We start from the raw sequence: 21065 nt of genomic DNA, 5'->3' as shown, positions 1-21065 counted from the left end.
GGAGACTAGAATTTTTAAAGGTGTATGTTTCCGACATGTAGAACTTGGAGTGATAATGATTGTACTTGCCAGAGAAGAACTACTTGTTGATAAACATACAGTGCCTTGCAAAAGTATTCACCCCCCTTGGCATTTTTCTTGTTTTGTTGCCTCACAACCTGGAATAAACATGGATTGTTTGAGTATTTGCATCATTTAAATTACAGAATATGCCCACAACTTTAAAGGAACACTATAGTCACCTAAATGACTTTAGCTAAATAAAGCAGTTTTAGTGTATAGATCATTCCCCTGCAATTTCACTGCTCATTTCACTGTCATTTAGGAGTTAAATCACTTTGTTTCTGTTTATGCAGCTCTAGCCACACCTCCCCTGGCTATGATTGACAGAGCCTGCATGGAAAAAAAACTGGTTCACTTTTAAACAGATGTAATTTACCTTAAATAATTGTATCTCAATCTCTAAATTGAACTTTAATCACATACAGGAGACTCTTGCAGGGTCTAGCAAGCTATTAACATAGCAGGGGATAAGAAAATCTTAATTAAACAGAACTTGCAATAAAGAAAGCCTAGATAGGGCTCTCTTTACAGGAAGTGTATATGGAAGGCTGTGCATGTCACGTGCAGGGAGGTGTGACCAGGGTTCATAAACAAAGGGATTTAACTCCTAAATGGCAGAGGATTGAGCAGTGAGGCTGCAGGGGCATGTTCTATACACCAAAACTGCTTCATTAAGCTAAAGTTGTTCAGGTGACTATAGTGTCCCTTTAAAGATGTTTTTTTTTTTTTTTTTTTGAAGCAAACAACAAATAGGACAAAATAACAGAAAAAGTAAATGTGCATAACTATTCACCCTCCCCCTTGACTATGCCATTCCAACACATTTATATGTTTCCCCTTAAACCACTCAAGAGTTGCTTTAGCAGTGTGTTTGGGGTCATTGTCCTGCTGGAAGGTGAACCTCCGTCCTAGCCTCAAATCACGCACAGAGTGGTACAGATTTTGCTAAAGAATATTCCTGTATTTAGCACCATCCATCTTCCCCTCAACTCTGACCAGTTTCCCAGTCCCGGCTGCTGAAAAACATCCCCACAGCATGATGCTGCCACCACCATGTTTCACTATGGGGATGGCGTTCTTTGGGTGATGTGATGTGTTGGGTTTGCGCCAGACATAGCGTTTTCTTTGATAGCCTAAAAGTTCAATTTTAGTCTCATCAGACCAGAGCATCTTCCTCATACATTTTGGGAGTCTCCCACATGCCTTTTTGCAAACTCAAAACGTGCCATTTTGTTTTTTGCTGAAAGTAATGGCTTTCTTCTGGCCACTCTGCCATAAAGCCCAACTCTATGGAGCGTTTGGTTTATTGTCGTCCTATGTACAGATACTCCAGTCTCTGCTGTGGAACTCTGCAGCTCCTCCAGGGTTACCTTAGGTCTCTGTGCTGCCTCTCTGATTAATGCCCTCCTTGCCCGGTCCGTGAGTTTTGGTGGGTGGCCGTCTCTTGGCAGGTTTGCTGTTGTGCCATGTTATTTTCATTTGGTTATGATAGATTTGATGGTGCTCCTGGGGATCATCACAGATTTTGATATATTTTTTCTATAACCTAACCCTGAGTTGTACTTCTCAACAACATTGTCCCTTACTTGTGTGGAGAGTTCCTTGGTATTCATGGCGGTGTTTGGTTAGAGGTGCCTCTTGCTTAGGTTGCAGCCTCTGGGGTCAAAAAAGTTGTGTATATGTAATGACAGATCATGTGACACTTAGATTGCACACAGGTGGACATCATTTCACTAATTATGTGACTTCTGAAGGTGATTGGTTGCACCAAAGCTGTTTATGGGCTTCATAACAAAGGGGGTGAATACATACGCACATGCCAATTTTCTGTTTTCTATTTCTAAAAAGTAGTTTTATGTATATATTTTTCTAATTTCACTTCACCAACTTAGACTATTGTGTTCTGATTCATCACATAAAATTCAGATTAATAAAACATTGAACTTAAGGCATTGAACTTAAAATATGTAAAAAAAAAAAAGTCAAGGCACTATATATTGTTACACTCCTAAGTTTTATCAACCTCAAGAAGAGGAAAAGCTCAAGAAGAGGAAAAGCTCAAGAAGAGGAAAAGCTCAAGAAGAGGAAAAGCCTGCTTTAAAATAAAACATGTAACACTGATGTTTGAAGGAGGTCTGGAGTAACTTTACCAAATGACTCTTAACAAGGCAACTGAAACATGACTTAAACATGTATTATTTAAGAAAATTTAATATTATCCTACATATTTGTAATTTAATATTCCACATATTTACACTTAATGCTGCAGCCCTAATCTATACATAAAATAAAACACACAATTGGGGTTATTCATTAAAGGATACATTGTGGCCAACATAGCTAAACGTAAACCATAAGTGATTTGGAGAATTTTGAGTCAAACTTTTTTTGGCTGAAATTTTGACTTATCTCAACTCACTATAGCACGGTCTGAAACATCACCTGGTCACCTGTGTTTACCTAGATCATGGATGCCCAAAAGGTAGATCTCCAGATGTTTTTAAACTACAGCTTCCATGATGCTTTTCATTCTAGAAAGCATTCCAAAAGGTATACAAAACAGTTGTAGTTCTACAACATCTGGGGATCTACGTTTTGGGCACCCCAGATCTAGATTAAGTAAACATTGTTATGTAAAATACATAAGGTTAAAGGACTACTCCAAGCACCATAATCACTACAGCCCACTGTAGTAGCTATGGTGCTCCCCCCAATGGTTTGACAACATACCTGGAGCCCACTGGGCGCATGTCACATCCTCATGAGAGACAGATTCTCTCTGCATTGAGCTTAGCTTAGCAAGAGAGGTAACCTGATACTCTCAGCCAATCAACAGGCCTCTCACAACATCAATTAGCTCAGTAGAGCTAACAAACTCCCTGCAGGAGCTACCAACTCGAGCCTCCTGTGGAAAGTCGTTAAGCTCTATGACGAAGATAGTGAAGGCAGGAAGGAGTGTCTGGCAGACACTCAAATAAGAAGAATCTTTCCAAAATGGTTTGACTATTTACAATGGTGGGAACCATGATACCATGCCTACAAAAGCTCAAAGTGGTTAAAGTCTTTGTAGTCTTCCTAAAAAAATAAATATATACCTAATCCATCCATGTTACCAAACCAGTCCCAAAGACAACAGTCCAGGTTTAGTTAATATCCCCATTAGAATATAACTGGAAAATGTCTAAATCTTGGACTGTTGGTGTTCCCTGATGACTGGGTAGGCTCTGCTGCTCAAAGTAACCATTCCATCTTCTTCTGAGTTTAAAGCTACTCAATGTAGTCTTGTCCTCGGCTCACCTTTTGGGTCTCCCAGTTTAACCCACAGACATATGATACAATTTTTCATCTCTGACTGTGCACGTTGGGTACTACAAAGGAAGACACTGCTCCATAGGTCTGATGACCATTTTTTCTTTCTAAGCCCCAAGATCGCCATCTACATGTGCCTATTTAGGCCTCTGCTACAAATACCAAACATGTAAAACACTTACATGCAAGACTTATTTGTACATATCGGACAATAAAGTGTATCAGAAAATAAATACAATTATTGTAGCTTAGCATTTTCTAAGTAGGCGTGCACTTTTCTTTTATGCTAGTTAGACTGCAGTAGCCATTGGTCCACAGGATATCCATTTTGATTATTATTTAGCACCACTGCAAACTCTGGGATATACAATAATACTAGAGCAAAGCCAAATGTCAAACAGTCTTTAAATATAAACCACTATGCTTCTCATTTTAAAATGTAGGATCAAACAATAAGCAGACATCAGCCTTTAACCACTTAGTGACCAGACCGTTTTTCAATTTTTTTACCATTACGGACCAGGGCTGTTTTTACATTGTACATTTATGCGGTCTTTGTGTTTAGCTGTATTTTTCCTCTTACTCATTTACTGTACCCACACATATTATATGCCGTTTTTCTCGCCATTAAATGGTCTTTCTAAAGATACCATTATTTTCATCATATCCTATAATTTACTATAATTTCTTTTTAATAAAATATGATGAAAAAAATAAAATAAAATAAACTTTTCTAACTTTGACCACCAAAATCTGTTACGCATCTACAACCCGCAAAAAACACCCGTGCTAAATAGTTTCTAAATTTTGTCCTGAGTTTAGAAATACCCAATGTTAACATGGCAATAAGTACAAGTAGCACAAATCCCTGAATAACCCTTCACGTGTATATATTTTAAAAAAGAAGACAACCCAAGATATTAAACTTGGGGTATTTTGACTCTTTTCATACAACCATTTTACCAACAATTTATGCAAACATTTTAAACAATTGGTGATTTTTTTGACACACATAGCAATTTAAAAATACATGTACTGATAACTATAAGGGTTACTGCCAAAGAACACCCCAATATGTATTTAGTAACATTTCCTGAGTACAGGGATACCACCCATGTATAGGTGTGTTGGGTTATCTGGGGGCTAAAAGACCTTATTTGGAGGGTGTGCATTCCAGTTTTCCAACACAGAATTTTCACAGCTGGTCATCATGCACCCATGTCCTATTTGGGAAATGTTTTAAGCTGGCCAATGTAACATACCCCCATCAAACCATATATACACCCTAAGGTATTTCAAATGGTGGTATTTTAACACTTTCCATGCACCAATTCTACCACCAGTCCTATTTTAGGTAGTAATTTTTTTGTGTTATTTTTCACACACATTGTACTTTAAGCGTGGATTATCAGCTCTTGTTATGTGTTACTGCCAAAGAACACCCCAATATGTGAGTCTGCTGCTCACTGAGCAGAGTTTACGTGGGTGCAGGTAGGGGAGTGGGAGGAGATGAGACAGATGGTGAGCAGGCACATAGCTGGGTAACAGTGGGGCGAGGAAGCAATGGGGAGGGAAGAGGAACGTTTTAGCTAGTCCTGATCTTGGGCAGCCTAACAGATTTGCCCATTTGAGTGAAGATGTTGGGAGCATCAGCTCAGGAGTAGCTGTACTGTAGGAAGCTGTTCCTTCTAACAGTCGTGGGAACAGCCCCTATAGTACGGGTGGGGTTGAGAGGGTAAGGCAGACTAGACAGGTTGAGGTGGTACAAATGACAAAGTAAGAGGAAAATGGAAGGTCCTAAAGAATGAGTTCAGGGAACTAGGAAGCAAGCTAAAGAAAAGGACCTCCAGAAATATTACCTGTGTCGTGCGCTACAGCAGAAAAGCAGCGGGAGATTAGAGAGGTCAATGCATGGCCGAAGTCTTGGTGCAGGAAAGAGGGTTTTGGGTTTTTAGAGCACTGGGCCGATTTTGCGCTTGGGTACAATCTGTATAGCTGTGATGGATTGCACCTAAAAGGAAGAGGGTGTGCTGTGCTGGGGGATAGGATGGCTAGAAGGTTGGAGGAGATTTTAAACTAGTAGTAAGGGGGGAGGGTCAAAGCAATCTAGAAAATGGAGATAGGATAGAAAGGAGATGGGCTTTAGCTCAGTATAAGAGGGTGGAGATGGGGGAGGGGAAAGCTCAGAACAAATGGAAATCAGTTAGTTGGGATAAATATTAATGAGGAAGAACAGCTGTTAGAGCAAATAGGGAAAGCTGCAAATCAGGGTAACACGTTAGTTATTGGAGATTTTAATTACCTGGACTTAAATTGGGCTAGAGTAACTAGTACTTCCGCAAGGAGAATTAGGTTTTTGAATGTGTTAAATGACACCTTCAGGTTACAACTGGTAAAAGCACCAACTAGAAAGGATGCTTGTCTGGATCTTGTTATAACAAACAATGTTAATCTTTTGACCAACATTCAAGTAGTGGAAATAGTGATCACAATATGGTCATTTTTAAAATAAACTCAAAAAAGCAAAAGCACGTGAGGTATACTAAAACGTATAATTTTTAAAAAGCCAATTTTAATAAGATTAGGGCAGCTCTACAACATATCGGCTGGCATACACTCCTTAGTGAAAAAAACACTGAGGATAAATGGAAACTATTCAAACAAATATTACAAAGGTACATTTCTCAGTATTGGGGATCGATCGATTATCGGTTTTACCGATATTCGTAATTTTTGGCAATATCGGTATCGGCCAATATAGTTACTGATATTGCCGATAATACCATTACAAGCCCGGCGGTCCTGGGGAGGGGGGGGGGTACACAGCAAGGTACTTTCCTTTCCAGCAACTCCCTTCAGCTCCCTGTGTAAATCGAGTCCCGTGGCCGTCAGAGCGTTGCCAAGGTAACAGCACGCAGACCGCGAGATTTACACAGGGAGCTGAAGGAGCTGCTGGAAAGATAACAGCTTGCTGCCGGCCCCATTGCTCACTACATGCCACTGGACCACCAGGGAATGCCAAAGCCCCCCTGGCCAGGTAACAAGCAGGGAGGGGGGACAAAAAATAATAAAACATATAAATATTAAAAATAAAATTACAATAATTTCACACAAATTACATCCCTTCAGAAACACACACATACTCTGCATTATATACACACACACAGCATTCATTATATAAACAACTATACAAACACACACACATACTCTGCATTATACACACACACTCGGTTTTTTAAAGCCAATACCAATAATCTGTGAACTTTCAGGCCGATAGCTGATAACTTGCCGATATTCTGTACATTTACCATTTTGAAAAAATAAACAATTTCTAAAGGTAAATGCACAAAATATACATGCCACATGTAGTGGATGCAGTGTGTTTAGACAGGGGAGCTGTGTGTGTGTAGTGGATGCAATGTGTGTTTGTGTAGTGTGTATATAATGAATGCAGGGTGTGTTTGTGTCGTGTGTATAGTGAATGCAGTGAGTGTGTAGTGTGTATAGTGAATGCAGAGTGTGTGTTTGTGTAGTGTGTGTATAGTGAATGTAGTGTGCGTAAAGTTAATGCAGTGTGTGTAGTGTGCATAAAGTGAATGCAGTGTGGGTATAGTGAATGCAGTGTGCATAAAGTGAATGCAGTGTGTTTGTGTGTAATCTGTGTATATAATGAATGCAGAGTGTGTGTGTTTGTGTAGTGTGTGTATATAATGCAGAGTGTGTGTAGTGTGTGTATATAATGCAGAGTGTGTGTAGTGTGTGTATATAATGCAGAGTGTGTGTGTATATAATGCAGAGTGTGTGTATATAAAATGCAGAGTGTGTGTGTAGTGTGTGTATATAAAATGCAGAGTGTGTGTGAATATAATGCAGAGTGTGTGTATATAATGCAGAATGTGTTTGTGTATATAATTAATGCAGTGTGTGTGTGTGTGTGTGTGTATATAATGAATGCAGTGTGTGTGTTTGTATAGTGTGTATATAATGAATGCAGTGTGTGTGTATATAACGAATGCAGTGTGTGTGTATATAACGAATGCAGTGTGTGTGTATATAACGAATGCAGTGTGTGTGTTTGTGAAGGGATGTAATTTGTGTAAAATGGGCAGGAGGGGAGGCATTTTTTATTTTAAATTGTATTTTTAATATTTATATGTTTTATTTTTTTATCTGCAGTGTGTTTTTTTTATTTTAGTATTTATATGTTTTATTTTTTGTCCCCCCTCCCTGCTTGTTACCTGGCCGGGGAGGGGGGGCTATGGCAGTCCCTGGTGGTCCAGTGGCATGTACTGAGCAGTGGGAGGGCCGGCAGCAGGCAGTTACTTACCTCCCAGCAGCTCCCCAGTCTAACTCTCGTGGTCTGCGTGCTGCGCGGAGCGTTGTCATGGTAACCCGTGGCAACGCTCTGACGGCCGCGGGTCTCGCGAGATTTACACTAGGGAGCTGCTGGGAGGTAAGTAACTGCTTGCTGCCGGCCCCTCCAGGACCGCCGGGCTTGTAATGGGCCCGGCGGTCCTGGTATGTATTATCGTCAATATCGGTATCAATATTGGCCGATACCGATATTGTTGAAAATACAGAATATCGGCCGACAATATCAGTAAAACCGATAATCGGTCGATCCCTACTCTGCATTATATACACACAATACACAAACACACACACACAACTATACAAACACACATACTCTGCATTATATACACACACTGCATTCATTATATACACACACTACCCAAACACACTCACTGCATTCACTGTACACACTACACAAACACTCACTGCATTCACTGTACACACTACACAAACACTCACTGCATTCACTGTACACACTACACAAACACACCCTGCATTCATTATATACACACTACACAAATTCACACTGCATCCACCAGACAAACACACACAGGTCCCCTATCTAAACACACTGCATCCACTACATGTGGAATGTATATTTTGTGCATTTACCTTAATAAATAATTTATTTTTTCAAAATGGTAAATGAACAGAATATCGGCAAGTTATCGGCTATCGGCCTGAAAGTTCACAGATTATCAGTATCGGCTCTAAAAAATCTATATCGGTCGATCCCTATTCAGTATGCACCATTTGGTAAAAAATATAAAATAAACAAATTGAAACCAATGTGGCTTAGTAGAGAAGTAAAACAAGAGATTGAAAATAAGAAAAGGGCATTTAAAGCATTTAAATCGGACAAATCAGAGGCATCTATATATAACATAGGAAGGAAGCCAATAACCCTTGCAAAAAGGCAATTAAAGTGGCTAAACTAGAAAATGAGAAACTGAGAGCCAAATAATGCAAAACTAACCCCCAATTTTTTTCCAAGTACATCAATTCTAAAAAAACAAAAAATGAAAGTGTAGGTACACTGGAAACAGAGATGGGTCTGTTAGCTAATGAAGACCAGGAAAAGGCAGACATTTTAAATAACTTTTTCTTCAGTATATATTAATGAGGATCCTATGGCAAGATATAAGCAAATGATTGCTGCAAAAAACTTGCAGATAACTTGTGATTGGACGACACGAGACAAGGTGCTACAACAGTTAAAGAAAATGAATGTAAATAAAGCTCCAGGGCCTGGTGGTATTCACCCATGAGTACTTAAGGAGCTAAGTGGGGAAATAAGTGAACCTCTGTATTTAATTTTTCAAGATTCTTTTGTTTCAGGTATTGTACCGGAGGATTGGAGGAAGGCAGATGTAGTTCCTATATATAGTGTGTGTATATAATGCAGAGTGTGTGTGTGTGTGTATATAAAATGCAGAGTGTGTGTAGTGTGTGTATATAAAATGCAGAGTGTGTGTAGTGTGTGTATATAAAATGCAGAGTGTGTGTGTAGTGTGTGTATATAATGCAGAATGTGTGTGTGTATATAATGAATGCAGTGTGTGTATATAATGAATGCAGTGTGTGTGTTTGTAGAGTGTATATATAATGAATGCAGTGTGTGTTTGTAGAGTGTATATTTAATGAATGCAGTGTGTGTGTATATAAGGAATGCAGTGTGTGTGTATATAACGAATGCAGTGTGTGTGTTTGTGAAGGGATGTAATTTGTGTAAAATGGGCAGGAGGGGAGGCATTTTTTATTTTAAATTGTATTTTTAATATTTATATGTTTTATTTTTTTTATCTGCAGTGTGTTTTTTTTATTTTAATATTTATATGTTTTATTTTTTGTCCCCCCTCCCTGCTTGTTACCTGGCCAGGGAGGGGGGGGGGCTATGGCAGTCCCTGGTGGTCCAGTGGCATGTACTGAGCAGTGGGAGGGCCGTCAGCAGGCAGTTACTTACCTCCCAGCAGCTCCCCAGTCTAACTCTCGTGGTCTGCGTGCTGCGCAGAGCGTTGTCATGGTAACCTGTGGCAACGCTCTGACGGCCGCGGATCTCGCGAGATTTACACTAGGGAGCTGCTGGGAGGTAAGTAACTGCTTGCTGCCGGCCCCTCCAGGACCGCCGGGCTTGTAATGGGCCCGGCGGTCCTGGTATGTATTATCGGCAATATCGGTATCAATATTGGCCGATACCGATATTGTTGAAAATACAGAATATCGGCCGACAATATCAGTAAAACCGATAATCGGTCGATCCCTACTCTGCATTATATACACACAATACACAAACACACACACACACACACAACTATACAAACACACATACTCTGCATTATATACACACACTGCATTCATTATATACACACACTACCCAAACACACACACTGCATTCACTTTACACACTACACAAACACTGCATTCACTGTACACACTACACAAACACTCACTGCATTCACTATACACACTACACAAACACACCCTGCATTCACTATACACACTACACAAACACACCCTGCATTCATTATATACACACTACACAAATACACACTGCATCTACTACACAAACACACACTGCATCCACCAGACAAACACACACAGGTCCCCTATCTAAACACACTGCATCCACTACATGTGGCATGTATATTTTGTGCATTCACCTTAATAAATAGTTTATTTTTTCAAAATGGTAAATGTACAGAATATCGGCAAGTTATCGGCTATCGGCCTGAAAGTTCACAGATTATCGGTATCGGCTCTAAAAAATCTATATCGGTCGATCCCTATTCAGTATGCACCATTTGGTAAAAAATATAAAATAAACAAATTGAAACCAATGTGGCTTAGTAGAGAAGTAAAACAAGAGATTGAAAATAAGAAAAGGGCATTTAAAGCATTTAAATCGGACAAATCAGAGGCATCTATATATAACATAGGAAGGAAGCCAATAACGCTTGCAAAAAGGCAATTCAAGTGGCTAAACTAGAAAATGAGAAACTGATAGCCAAAGAATGCAAAACTAACCCCCACATTTTTTCCAAGTACATCAATTCTAAAAAAACAAAAAATGAAAGTGTAGGTACACTGGAAACAGAGATGGATCTGTTAGCTAATGAAGACCAGGAAAAGGCAGACATTTTAAATAACTTTTTCTTCAGTATATATTAATGAGGATCCTATGGCAAGAGATATGCAAATGATTGCTGCAAAAAACTTGCAGATAACTTGTGATTGGACGACACGAGACAAGGTGCTACAACAGTTTAAGAAAATGAATGTAAATAAAGCTCCAGGGCCTGGTGGTATTCACCCATGAGTACTTAAGGAGCTAAGTGGGGAAATAAGTGAACCTCTGTATTTAATTTTTCAAGATTCTTTTGTTTCAGGTATTGTACCGGAGGATTGGAGGAAGGCAGATGTAGTTCCTATATTTAAAAGGGGTTCAAAATCCTTGTCTGGAAATTATAGAAGTGTTAGTTTAAAAATATTTGAAGGACTATTAAGGGATAATATTCAGGAATTCATTGGGAAGAACTTTGTTATTAGCAATAATCAGCATGGTTTTATAAAAACATAGGTCATGTCAAACTAACCTAATTGCATTCTACAAAGAAGTAAGTAGAAGTATAGATCAGGTTGTTGCAGTGGGTATTATCTACTTGGATTTTGCCAAGGCATTTGATATGGTTCCTCACAATAGGTTAGTCTTCAAACTAAAAGAAATTGGTTTAGATGAATATTCTTGTTCTTGGGTAGAACATTGGCTTAAGGATAGAGTACAACGAGTTGTCATTAATGGTACATTTTCAGGCTGGACAAAATTGGTAACTGTTGCCCTCAGTGTTCTGTTTTGGGACCGCTTTTATATATTAACATTTATAAATGATCTTGAAATAGGCATTGAAAGCCATCTTTCAGTGTTTGCAGATGACACAAAACTTTGTAAAGTAATAAAATGTGAGCAGGATATTGCTTTGCTGGAGAGGGATTTGGATAGATTGGGGGACTGGGCACTAAAATGGCAGATTTAATTTAATGTAGAGATATGCACTTCGGGGTCAAGAATACACAAGCAACTTACACCCTAAATGGTAGTGAATTAAGGATAACCACACACGAGAAAGATTTGGGAATTGTTAGAGACAACAAATTAGGCAGCAATATGCAATGTCAATCTGCAGTTGCTAAGGCCAGTAAGGTTTTGTCATGTATAAATAGGGGCATAAATTCTCGGGATGAAAATCATTTACAACATGGAATTTTCACATCTTTTCATCATGCACTCATATCCTATTTGTAAAATTTTTGAAGCCGGCCAATGTAATTTACCACCATCAAATCATATATTTTTGAAAAGTAGACACCCCAGGGCAGGGCTTGACAAATTTGCTTGGAATCTAGGAGTCAGCAAATAAAGTTAGGAGCCAGGCTTTTCAATGTAAAATATGCAATTTTTAAAGGGACGCTATACTCACCGGAACCACTACAGTTTAATGTAGTTATTCTTCTGTCTATAACCTGTCCCTGCACACTTTTCAATGTAAACCCTGCCTTTTCAGTGAAAAGGCAGTATTTACATTGTTGCTTAATAACACTTCTAGTGACAGTCACTCAGATGACCTCTAGAGTGCACCCTGGGTCAGTGCTGTACAGTGCGCAGCACCTACGTTTAGCGCCTCCATGCTCTGCGTGGAGGCGCTGAACATTTCCCATAGAAATGCATTGATTCAATTCATCCCTATGAGGAGATGCTGATTGGCGCAGCGTGGCATTTTGCCACACATGCACAATAGCCTCCCAATGCTTTCCTATTGGAAAGAATTGGACTGGCAGAGATCATCAAGATAGATGATCACAGTCATGGAGGCAGGGCCAGCTGCTGCGAGACCAGCACAGTGTGTGGGGGGGGGGGGGGGGAGGTGAGTAAAAATCCCTTTCCTTTGCAATTGGAAGGGTACCGGTCACCTAAACACACACACACTCACTCATTGACAGACAGACACACACACACACACATTAATGTGACCATCCAGCCTCCCTATCTTTTGGGATAGTTTGAGTAGTACGGCTTTCACTGTGGTCCAGTGGGGCTTCAGTCATCTCCCTGCTCTGCTCCATAGAATGCTGTTTAGTGATGCCAGGGCCGGAATGACGTCAGTAGAGGAAGCAGAGCAGAGAGGTTACAGTTCCTTTGCGCGCATGCCCGTTTAGCTCTATCTTTTAGGAGCCTCCCGCCCATGCCCACCCACCCTCTCCCCCAGCTGGCCGTCCGTCCGACCACCTGCACAGCAATGCTCTCCCTCAACAGGCCGACAGACTGCATGTCCATGCTCTTCCTGACCGGCCGACTGCAAGTAAGCCCATGCCTGCACTCATAGTCAACCGACCACCTTGGGGGCTAAATGGGCCAGCAAATCCCAGGTGCCAGGACAAAAATCCTAGTAGTCATGGCGACCTGGTGCCTGCGATTTGTCGAGCCCTGCCCTAGGGTTTTTCAAATGGTGGTATTTTAACACTTTCCATGTACTAATTCTACTACCAGTCTTTGACTACCCAAAGGTTTGACTATTTTTTTGTGTTATTTTTCTCTCACATTGTACTTTAGGCATGGATTCTCAGTTCCTGTCATGTGTTACTGACAAAGAACACCCAAATATGTGTTCAGCAACATCTCCTGAGTACAGTGATACCACCTATGAATAAGCCTCTGCAAACTTGGCAGCGAAGTGAGTAATCAGGGGGCGGATTTTATACAGCCTGTCAAACTGGGGATGCTCCATAGGGGGGCACAGGCTGTTGTCACTGCAGTGCATGAAATGTCGAATCATTTCATACCTCTTCCTCGACATTGGGAGTAAATTGGGGGTAGAGCAGATGGGGCTACTGATCCAGTATGAGCGGATGGAGGGCTTCTTTATGATGCCCATCAGCATAGTCAATGCACATAATTTTTTTTAATTGTGGCACATCAATGGGGGCCCATTGCTGCTTTGCCAAAAAAAGAGTTAGGCTTTGAAGCACGGAACAGATGGGCATATAAATTAGTTTGGGCGAGAATGTTCCCCAATAAATCATCGCCCAGAAACACCTCCATTAACAGTTGGGGGCTAAATCCTGCGACATCCACATTGATGCCAGGAGTTGCGGTGAAGAGTGGGATGTCTGGCTTCTGGCGATGAGGCGCTACCCACTCCTCAGCAGTACTGGCAGCTGGAGCAGCGCGTCTCCTTCTGGCAGGGGGCCTAGCAGCCACAAATGCATCACCAGATACATCACTAGCAACAGACACTGTATCTAGTGATGTATCTGTGCACCTGGCAGGGTCAAAATCAGGGTCAGAGTCAGACGTGTCCGACTCGAACGCAAGGATGTCATCCGCCTCTTCAGCGCTAAACAACCTCTGTGACCACTGTGACATGATCACAATCACTTTATTTAGTGATCTATCAAAATCACACACAAAAAAAAAATTAACCCCTAAGATAATGCACAGACAGCAAAATAAGTGCTGCTGTGCAAGAGCCAGTGATTTATAGTGATCACTGGCAAGCCTTTGAGTCTCACAATATTCCAAATCTCTACCTAAAACTACCTAAATCTCTCTACCTAAAACACAGATCTCTTGCTCTCTCACTAAAACACAAGTGAAGAGAGGGAGGGAGATCAACACTGATCAGAGTCAATATTTACTAATATTGACCTGACCAGACAAATGGGTATCATGGTAATAATAAATATTATTAGAGGGGCAAGCTTTGATTGGATGACCCTAGCACACCCCCAGAAGCCCTTTAGAAAGGCAGCGCAATATTGTAGGGGGGGAGGACTAATACATTTATTTTATTCTTTTTTTTTTTTAAATTGTACTCAGCACATGGGCAGAGCATAGGAAGCCTGCCCGATGGCTTCCAACGCTCTGCTACACTGCCGGACGCCACGTGGGGCAACCCGGGAGCGAGCACTCGGCGGCCCGGCAGTCAGGAGAGGTATTGCAGGATGCCTCGACATCGAGGCATCACTGAAATACCCTTAGAGCGGCTAGAAGAAATCACGATTGCTTCCAGCGCTCATATTTGTCCTTTTTTTTTTGTCGGAAGTACTCGGTCCCTAAGTGGTTAACTCCAATCATTCGCAACCAGTCAAAGTAGTCAAAGAAAGCCTGGGAATGCAGAGGGAAATTGTCCGCTAAAAGCTGCATGGTTCACAAATGACAACCCCAATGATGAACATATATAAATGCCCTTAAAGGGATACTATAGGTACTTAAACAAAGTTGGCTTAAAGGACCACTCTAGGCACCCAGACCACTTCAGCTTAATGAAGTGGTCTGGGTGCCAGGTCCTTCTAGGGTTAACCCATTTTTTCATAAACATAGCAGTTTCAGAGAAACTGCTATGTTTGTGAATGGGTTAAGCCTTCCCCTATTTCCTCTAGTGGCTGTCTCACTGACAGCCGCTAGAGGCGCTTGCGTGATTCTCACTGTGAAAATCACAGTGAGAGCACGCAAGCGTCCATAGGAAAGCATTATGAATGCTTTCCTATGTGACCGGCTGAATGCGCGCGCAGCTCTTGCCGCGCGTGCGCATTCAGCCGACGGGGAGGAGAAGAGGAGGAGCGGAGGAGGAGCGCTCTCCGCCCACCGCTGGAAAAAGGTAAGTTTTTACCCCTTTCCAGAGCCGGGCGGGAGGGGGACCCTGAGGGTGGGGGCACCCTCAGGGCACTCTAGTGCCAGGAAAACGAGTATGTTTTCCTGGCACTAGAGTGGTCCTTTAATAAAGCAGTTTTGGTGTATAGAATATACCCTGTAGTCTCACTGGTCAATTCTCTGCCATTAGGAGCTAAATAACCTTTGTTTCTGCCCATGCAGCCATAGCAACACCTCAACTGGCTGTGACTCACACAGCCTGTATGAAAAAACGGTTTCATTTTCAATCAGAAATTAACTTACTTTAGAAGATTAAATCTATGGCTTTGTAAATTGAACTTTAATCACATACAGGAAGCTCCTAAAAGGTCAATACGTTTATTAACAGTGCAGGAGTTAAGAAATTATAAATTAAGCAGACCGTGCAATAAATTAAGTTTAAAGGGACACTATAGTCACAGCTTTATGTAGTTGTTCTGGTGGGTATAGTATGTCCCTGCTGGCTTTACAGAGATAAGGCAGTGTTTACATTGCTGCCTAGTGACACATATAGTGGCAGTCACTAGAGGTGCTTCCTGGGTCAGTGCTGCAGAGTGTGCAGCACTCGCATTCAGCGTCTACATGCTCTGCATGATTGATGCTGAGTCAATGCATCTCTATGAGGAGATGCCGATTGGCACAGTGCGGCTCTGTAATACATTCAATATTGGTGCATAAAGAGAGAGTGCAACATGTCAAAATGAAAATATGTAGGGAAGATTGCAGGATGCAAAATAAAGCTAAACACTCCATTTGTGCTTTTTTTGTTTGTTAGTTTTTATACATACATAAACCCACACATACTATGTCACACATATGCTTCCACATTTTAAACATATGAAATTAAAGTAAAACAAGAAGAAGAAAATACAAAAAAACTATCAGTGTACTTCTGTAAACATTTAAGCACATTAAAAAAAATAGGAAACAAAATAATTTTCCACACATCCTTAATATTTAACCAAGGCAATAAACCTAAGTACGGTTTTACAAAATTTACAAAATCTGATGTACTTTACAAAACATGATCATGCATTAGCACTCTCAAAAGATGCTTGACCTGTATAAATGTTCTCAAAACAAAAGCTGGTGGAATTTGAGAATTTTAATGTGGTTTAGCTTTGTTATTAATAATTTACTTACCACAATGTGACTGGAAAACCTGGGGCTTGACTACCTGACTGCACACGTTACACACCACTAAGTAGAAGTCGTCATGAGCAGGATAATGCCCAAATAAATGCATATCTGTAAGAAAATCAACAATAATTAGTATAGGTTGTCTGCTAGAGCAAATCACAATAAAAATTCAAACAGACCTGGAGTGGCGATTAGTCAAACCATGCCCTGGTGGTGGCCATGGTTCGAGGCAAAGTGGGAAGATCAAGTCTGATCTGCCCTTATAGGACTGATTCTACTGAAGCACTGGTCCAAATAGGGAGATCTAATACACGCGCTGGTGAAGAGATCAAAGGTCTCCCGATATTACCAAGCACACCCTAAAGGCAGCAGCCAGGGAGTATGAGGTCTGCACGTCAGATGTGTGCTGACCATATGTATTGCTTCCATGAGCTCTGGAACCTACCACAGCAGTGCTTTGATAATTTTACCAACCAGATCACTATGAGCAATACAAGAGGTCTATACTCACCAGAAATTATTGGTCCTGTCTCCCTGGTCTAAGCCAAACAGGGGGAATAAACTCCCCTAAACAAAAAGAATACAACAAACCACCCCAATCCAAACAGTTAGAATTCAGTACCCATTGGTCCACATGAAAACCATTTTGATTATTATTTAGCACCAAATTCTGGGATATATAATAATACTAGAGGGAATCCAAATATCAAACAGTCTTTAAAAATAAACCTCTATGCTTCTTATTTTAAAATGTAAAATCAAACAATAAGCAGACCACCAGACATCAGACTTAAAAGGAACAATATAGGATCAGGTACACAAACATGTATTCCTGACCCTATAGTATTAAAACCACTATTTAGCCCCCATGCCACCCCCCCTAAATATAGCAAAATCTTACCTTTCTCCAGTCTGCTGCTGCTGTCTCCCCCTCCAGCCCCTCAATTTGTCTCTCTCTCTCTCTCTCTCTCTCTCTCTCTCCCCCCAGCCCCTTCATTTGTCTCATTCCCCCTCCCCTCAATCTGTCTCATTCCCTCTCTCACCCCTCCCCTCTTGTACCTTCCGACTCTGTGAGTAGCGTGGCCGAGCTGTGCCCGATCTGACAGGAAGTGCTCTCTCACTGAGTACTTCCTATCAGGGCACGGTGCTCCGCCACGCCACACAGAGATCAGCAGGAGGGAAGCAGCAAAGCGCTCCCCTCCTGCCAGTCACCTGGTATTCGCAGACCCCGGGTTGGTGTGGCCATGCACTGGCTCTGAAGTTGTGGTGGCCCATGTGTATTCTGATACCTCTCTGTTATTGTCGGCATTATATTTTCCATAAATTTGTTCCCCATGTGCAACAATGAGCCTTGGGCCCCCCCCCCCATGACCCAGACGTCGATTTACCCTTTGCATATCCTTACACAAAGTTTGGTACGACCTAACCACTGCATATTGGGAACAACCCACACAACTTGCAGTTTTGAAGATGCTCTAGCCATCACGATTTGGCCCTTGTCAAAATAACTCGGATCTTTTAACTTTCCCATTTTTCCTGCTTCCAACACATGAAATAAAAAAATAATACTTTTGTTGCATAATATATCTCACCCCTTGACAGGAGTCATTGTAATGATATAATCCATGTTATTTACATCACCTGTCAGTGGTTTTAGCGTTATGGCTGAATAGAGTAAGTACAGTAAAATCATAGTTTCAATTTATTTTTATTTATTTTTAAATAAGGTTTTATAGCGATCACTAATGTAATTACACTAATGTAATACTAGAAGACAAGAGGCATATGAGAGAACTCGCTGACAATTCGCACCACCCTTACTGTAAGAATGGTATGATCTTTGAAACTTTCTTAACGGTTTTGTAATTTCATTACCTTTGCACACAACATGGGTGAAATTGGACTAGCGGGACCGTCACTTGAGGTGGAGGTTTGGGGGAACCCAAAGGGACGAACGCCCAACGAGGAAGAAGGAAGCCCGATTCGACAGACGTTACTTGGTTGGAAGTCGCTGAGGAGTGCGAGCCACGTCTCACCCTCCCCTAGCCCCATGATTCCACTCACGCACAACACGGAGGTTGCTGGAGGTATACCATCGGGTGCATGGCCCATTTTGAGCGACAGGGAATATATCCCCATCTACCAGGTCCTTGACAGGGGCAAATTACGTGATTTTACCTCTCTCATGGGTACACACCCCGGGACACCTATCGCGGTACTTAGGTACCTGCAGTTGCAACACTACTACAACTCAATCCCACACAGGGATCGTTTACACCGAGATCTCACCTGGTTTGAGGGCCTTTGCGACCGAGGCGAGCAACTAGAGCACGCAATCTCGACATTATACCAACACTTGCTAATAGGAGACTCGACCCAGGCCACCACTTTTCAACGCCAATGGGAAACCCAACTCGGAAAGTCACTAACCCCAGCACAGTGGGACACGGCCTTACTCTGGCAACCGAAAAGCTCTATGAGCTCGTTTTATCAGGAGGTTAATTACAAACTGATTTCCTCCTGGTACAGGACCCCGACCGTACTCCACCGGATCTATCCATCGATCACCCCACTGTGCTGGAGATGCCAGACGGACCGCGGATCGCTTATGCATATCTGGTGGGACTGCAGGGACATCGTTCCATATTGGGCGATGATTAAAGACGCTGTTTCCGACATACTGGGAGACATTCCGGAATGGACCGCGGAACTAGCCCTACTCCACATATCGCCACTGTCTATCCGGACATACAAACGATCCATACTACGCCACCTACTTAACGCCGCCAAAGCAAATATCCCAGCACATTGGAAACAACGCGATCCACCTACTAAGAAGGAATGGATCCGAAGGGTCGAAGATATATATGAGGCGGAAGGCATGCAGGCCTCCCTGACAGGCCGTGGAACGAAACATCTGGAAATGTGGCTCCCATGGTTCACATACATCACTCGATATAGACAATCGGACACCACTCCCGCAACCTCTAGTGGGACGGCACTGGCTGTGGGACCCACTTGACGCAACCAGACCCCCTCCTACTTATCCTCACCTCCCCCCTCCCCCTTTCCCCCTTTTTATCCCCACCTATCCCCTTCTCGCCTTCTTTCCATCCCCACAAGATTCGGACCCGGGGACTGAGACCAGGAGGTCATAAACCAGACTTTAAGGGATATAAAACTACACATACAACACACTACACCTTTAGGAAACGTATACTCTTAACTCTCGCAGGGCTCGGACACACCCCCGTGCTCTGGGAACAGGAGCTATACTTAGCAACACGCATTACCCCGACTTACCCTGAGATGTAAAAAGGCTCAGGCCCACAGCACACGGCGCTAACCATATAGACATGCACCACACTCAAAACTGAGCTTATTTGAATAAACAGACCACCACTTAGTCATATGCACCAAAGCGAGCTTGCTACACTATCAATGAGGACAACAGGTCAAATGCATACTGGGACACTCGCGTATCACAGACCCTGCTGGGAGGGTTGGTAAGGGAGACCGTAATCAGACCCGCTTATAACATGGAGATGGTGGTGCGCACCATGGGTACACCCAATTAGATTCCAGACTATGATTACCCCCACCCTCCAGGGACCATCCTGAGAACCTAACGCTGTCCCGGGAGCCCACAGTAGAAAGGGATTGGCGGGTCACCTATTGGTCTGATCCTTCGACTTCCCAATCTAACGCTTTCACCCTGTCTTGAACCTCTGGCACTGCCTACACCGCATATGTTTATGTTAAGCTCCCAGATTACTGTGCCTAATAACGATACGCAACAGTTAACGACATATCATTGTATTGTATGATACTTCCAGCTTACCCTGAAAATGTCATCCTGTATGTTACCTTTCTCCCGTGAACCATGTTATTGTACCATTCATCTCACACTTAAGTTATTCTTTCTTCATACGGAGTCCTGCGAGCCTCCATGCTAACACTAATGCTGAGACCTCTGCATTTTGACTTACTGTTTACCTTACAGTTGTTAGAAACCTGCGAGTTTCACCTGTTTAATCATACTGATTGCCGTATATGACATATGATTGCTTAATAAAAAGATTTACAAAAAAAAAAAAATGGGTGAAATTGGTCCCTGGCCAAGAAATATATTCCTTTGCAAGCTGATAAAGGAGTATAAATAAAGGTAAGCAGAGCTGTATGGACTAAATCTTGAGGGTTTTGCTTTGGTAGTGGTGTTAAATGTCAACCTATCTAACCCTCAAAATATATATTTCATGTACTAAAATCTACTTAAGACCAATTGAGTAGACTTACTCATTTCAATTAAAAGAGAGATGGAAATATATATTTCGTCTAGTAATCCACATTCTGTTCAAAATACAAATTTCTATAACCTCAGATTTCCTCTAATCTCTCTTTGGTTTCTCTATAGCAGCATTGGGATTCTAGGTCTGCCCCTTCCATGGCACTGATTATACAGCTCAAACAAGAATGGCTGCTGGATACCACTTTCAACCAAGATGCTGCAGAGACA

At 41.8% G+C, this 21065-nt stretch overlaps 1 protein-coding gene across 2 annotated transcripts in view; it reads right to left on the bottom strand.

The window, feature by feature from the left end:
- Nucleotides 1–21065, bottom strand: part of ATXN7L1 (ataxin 7 like 1) — a 134026-nt gene that overhangs the window by 86553 nt on the left and 26408 nt on the right. For both annotated transcript variants that reach the window (XM_063448119.1, XM_063448116.1), the window contains exon 3: nt 16553–16657. In XM_063448119.1, coding sequence (XP_063304189.1) covers nt 16553–16657 — 105 coding nt within the window. The remainder of the gene's footprint in view (nt 1–16552; nt 16658–21065) is intronic.

This window comes from Pelobates fuscus, chromosome 3, assembly GCF_036172605.1.
Source record: "Pelobates fuscus isolate aPelFus1 chromosome 3, aPelFus1.pri, whole genome shotgun sequence".
Taxonomy (NCBI): Eukaryota; Metazoa; Chordata; class Amphibia; order Anura; family Pelobatidae; genus Pelobates; species Pelobates fuscus.
Note: the sequence above shows the minus strand (reverse complement) of the source record. Positions and strands in the feature narration are given on the sequence as shown.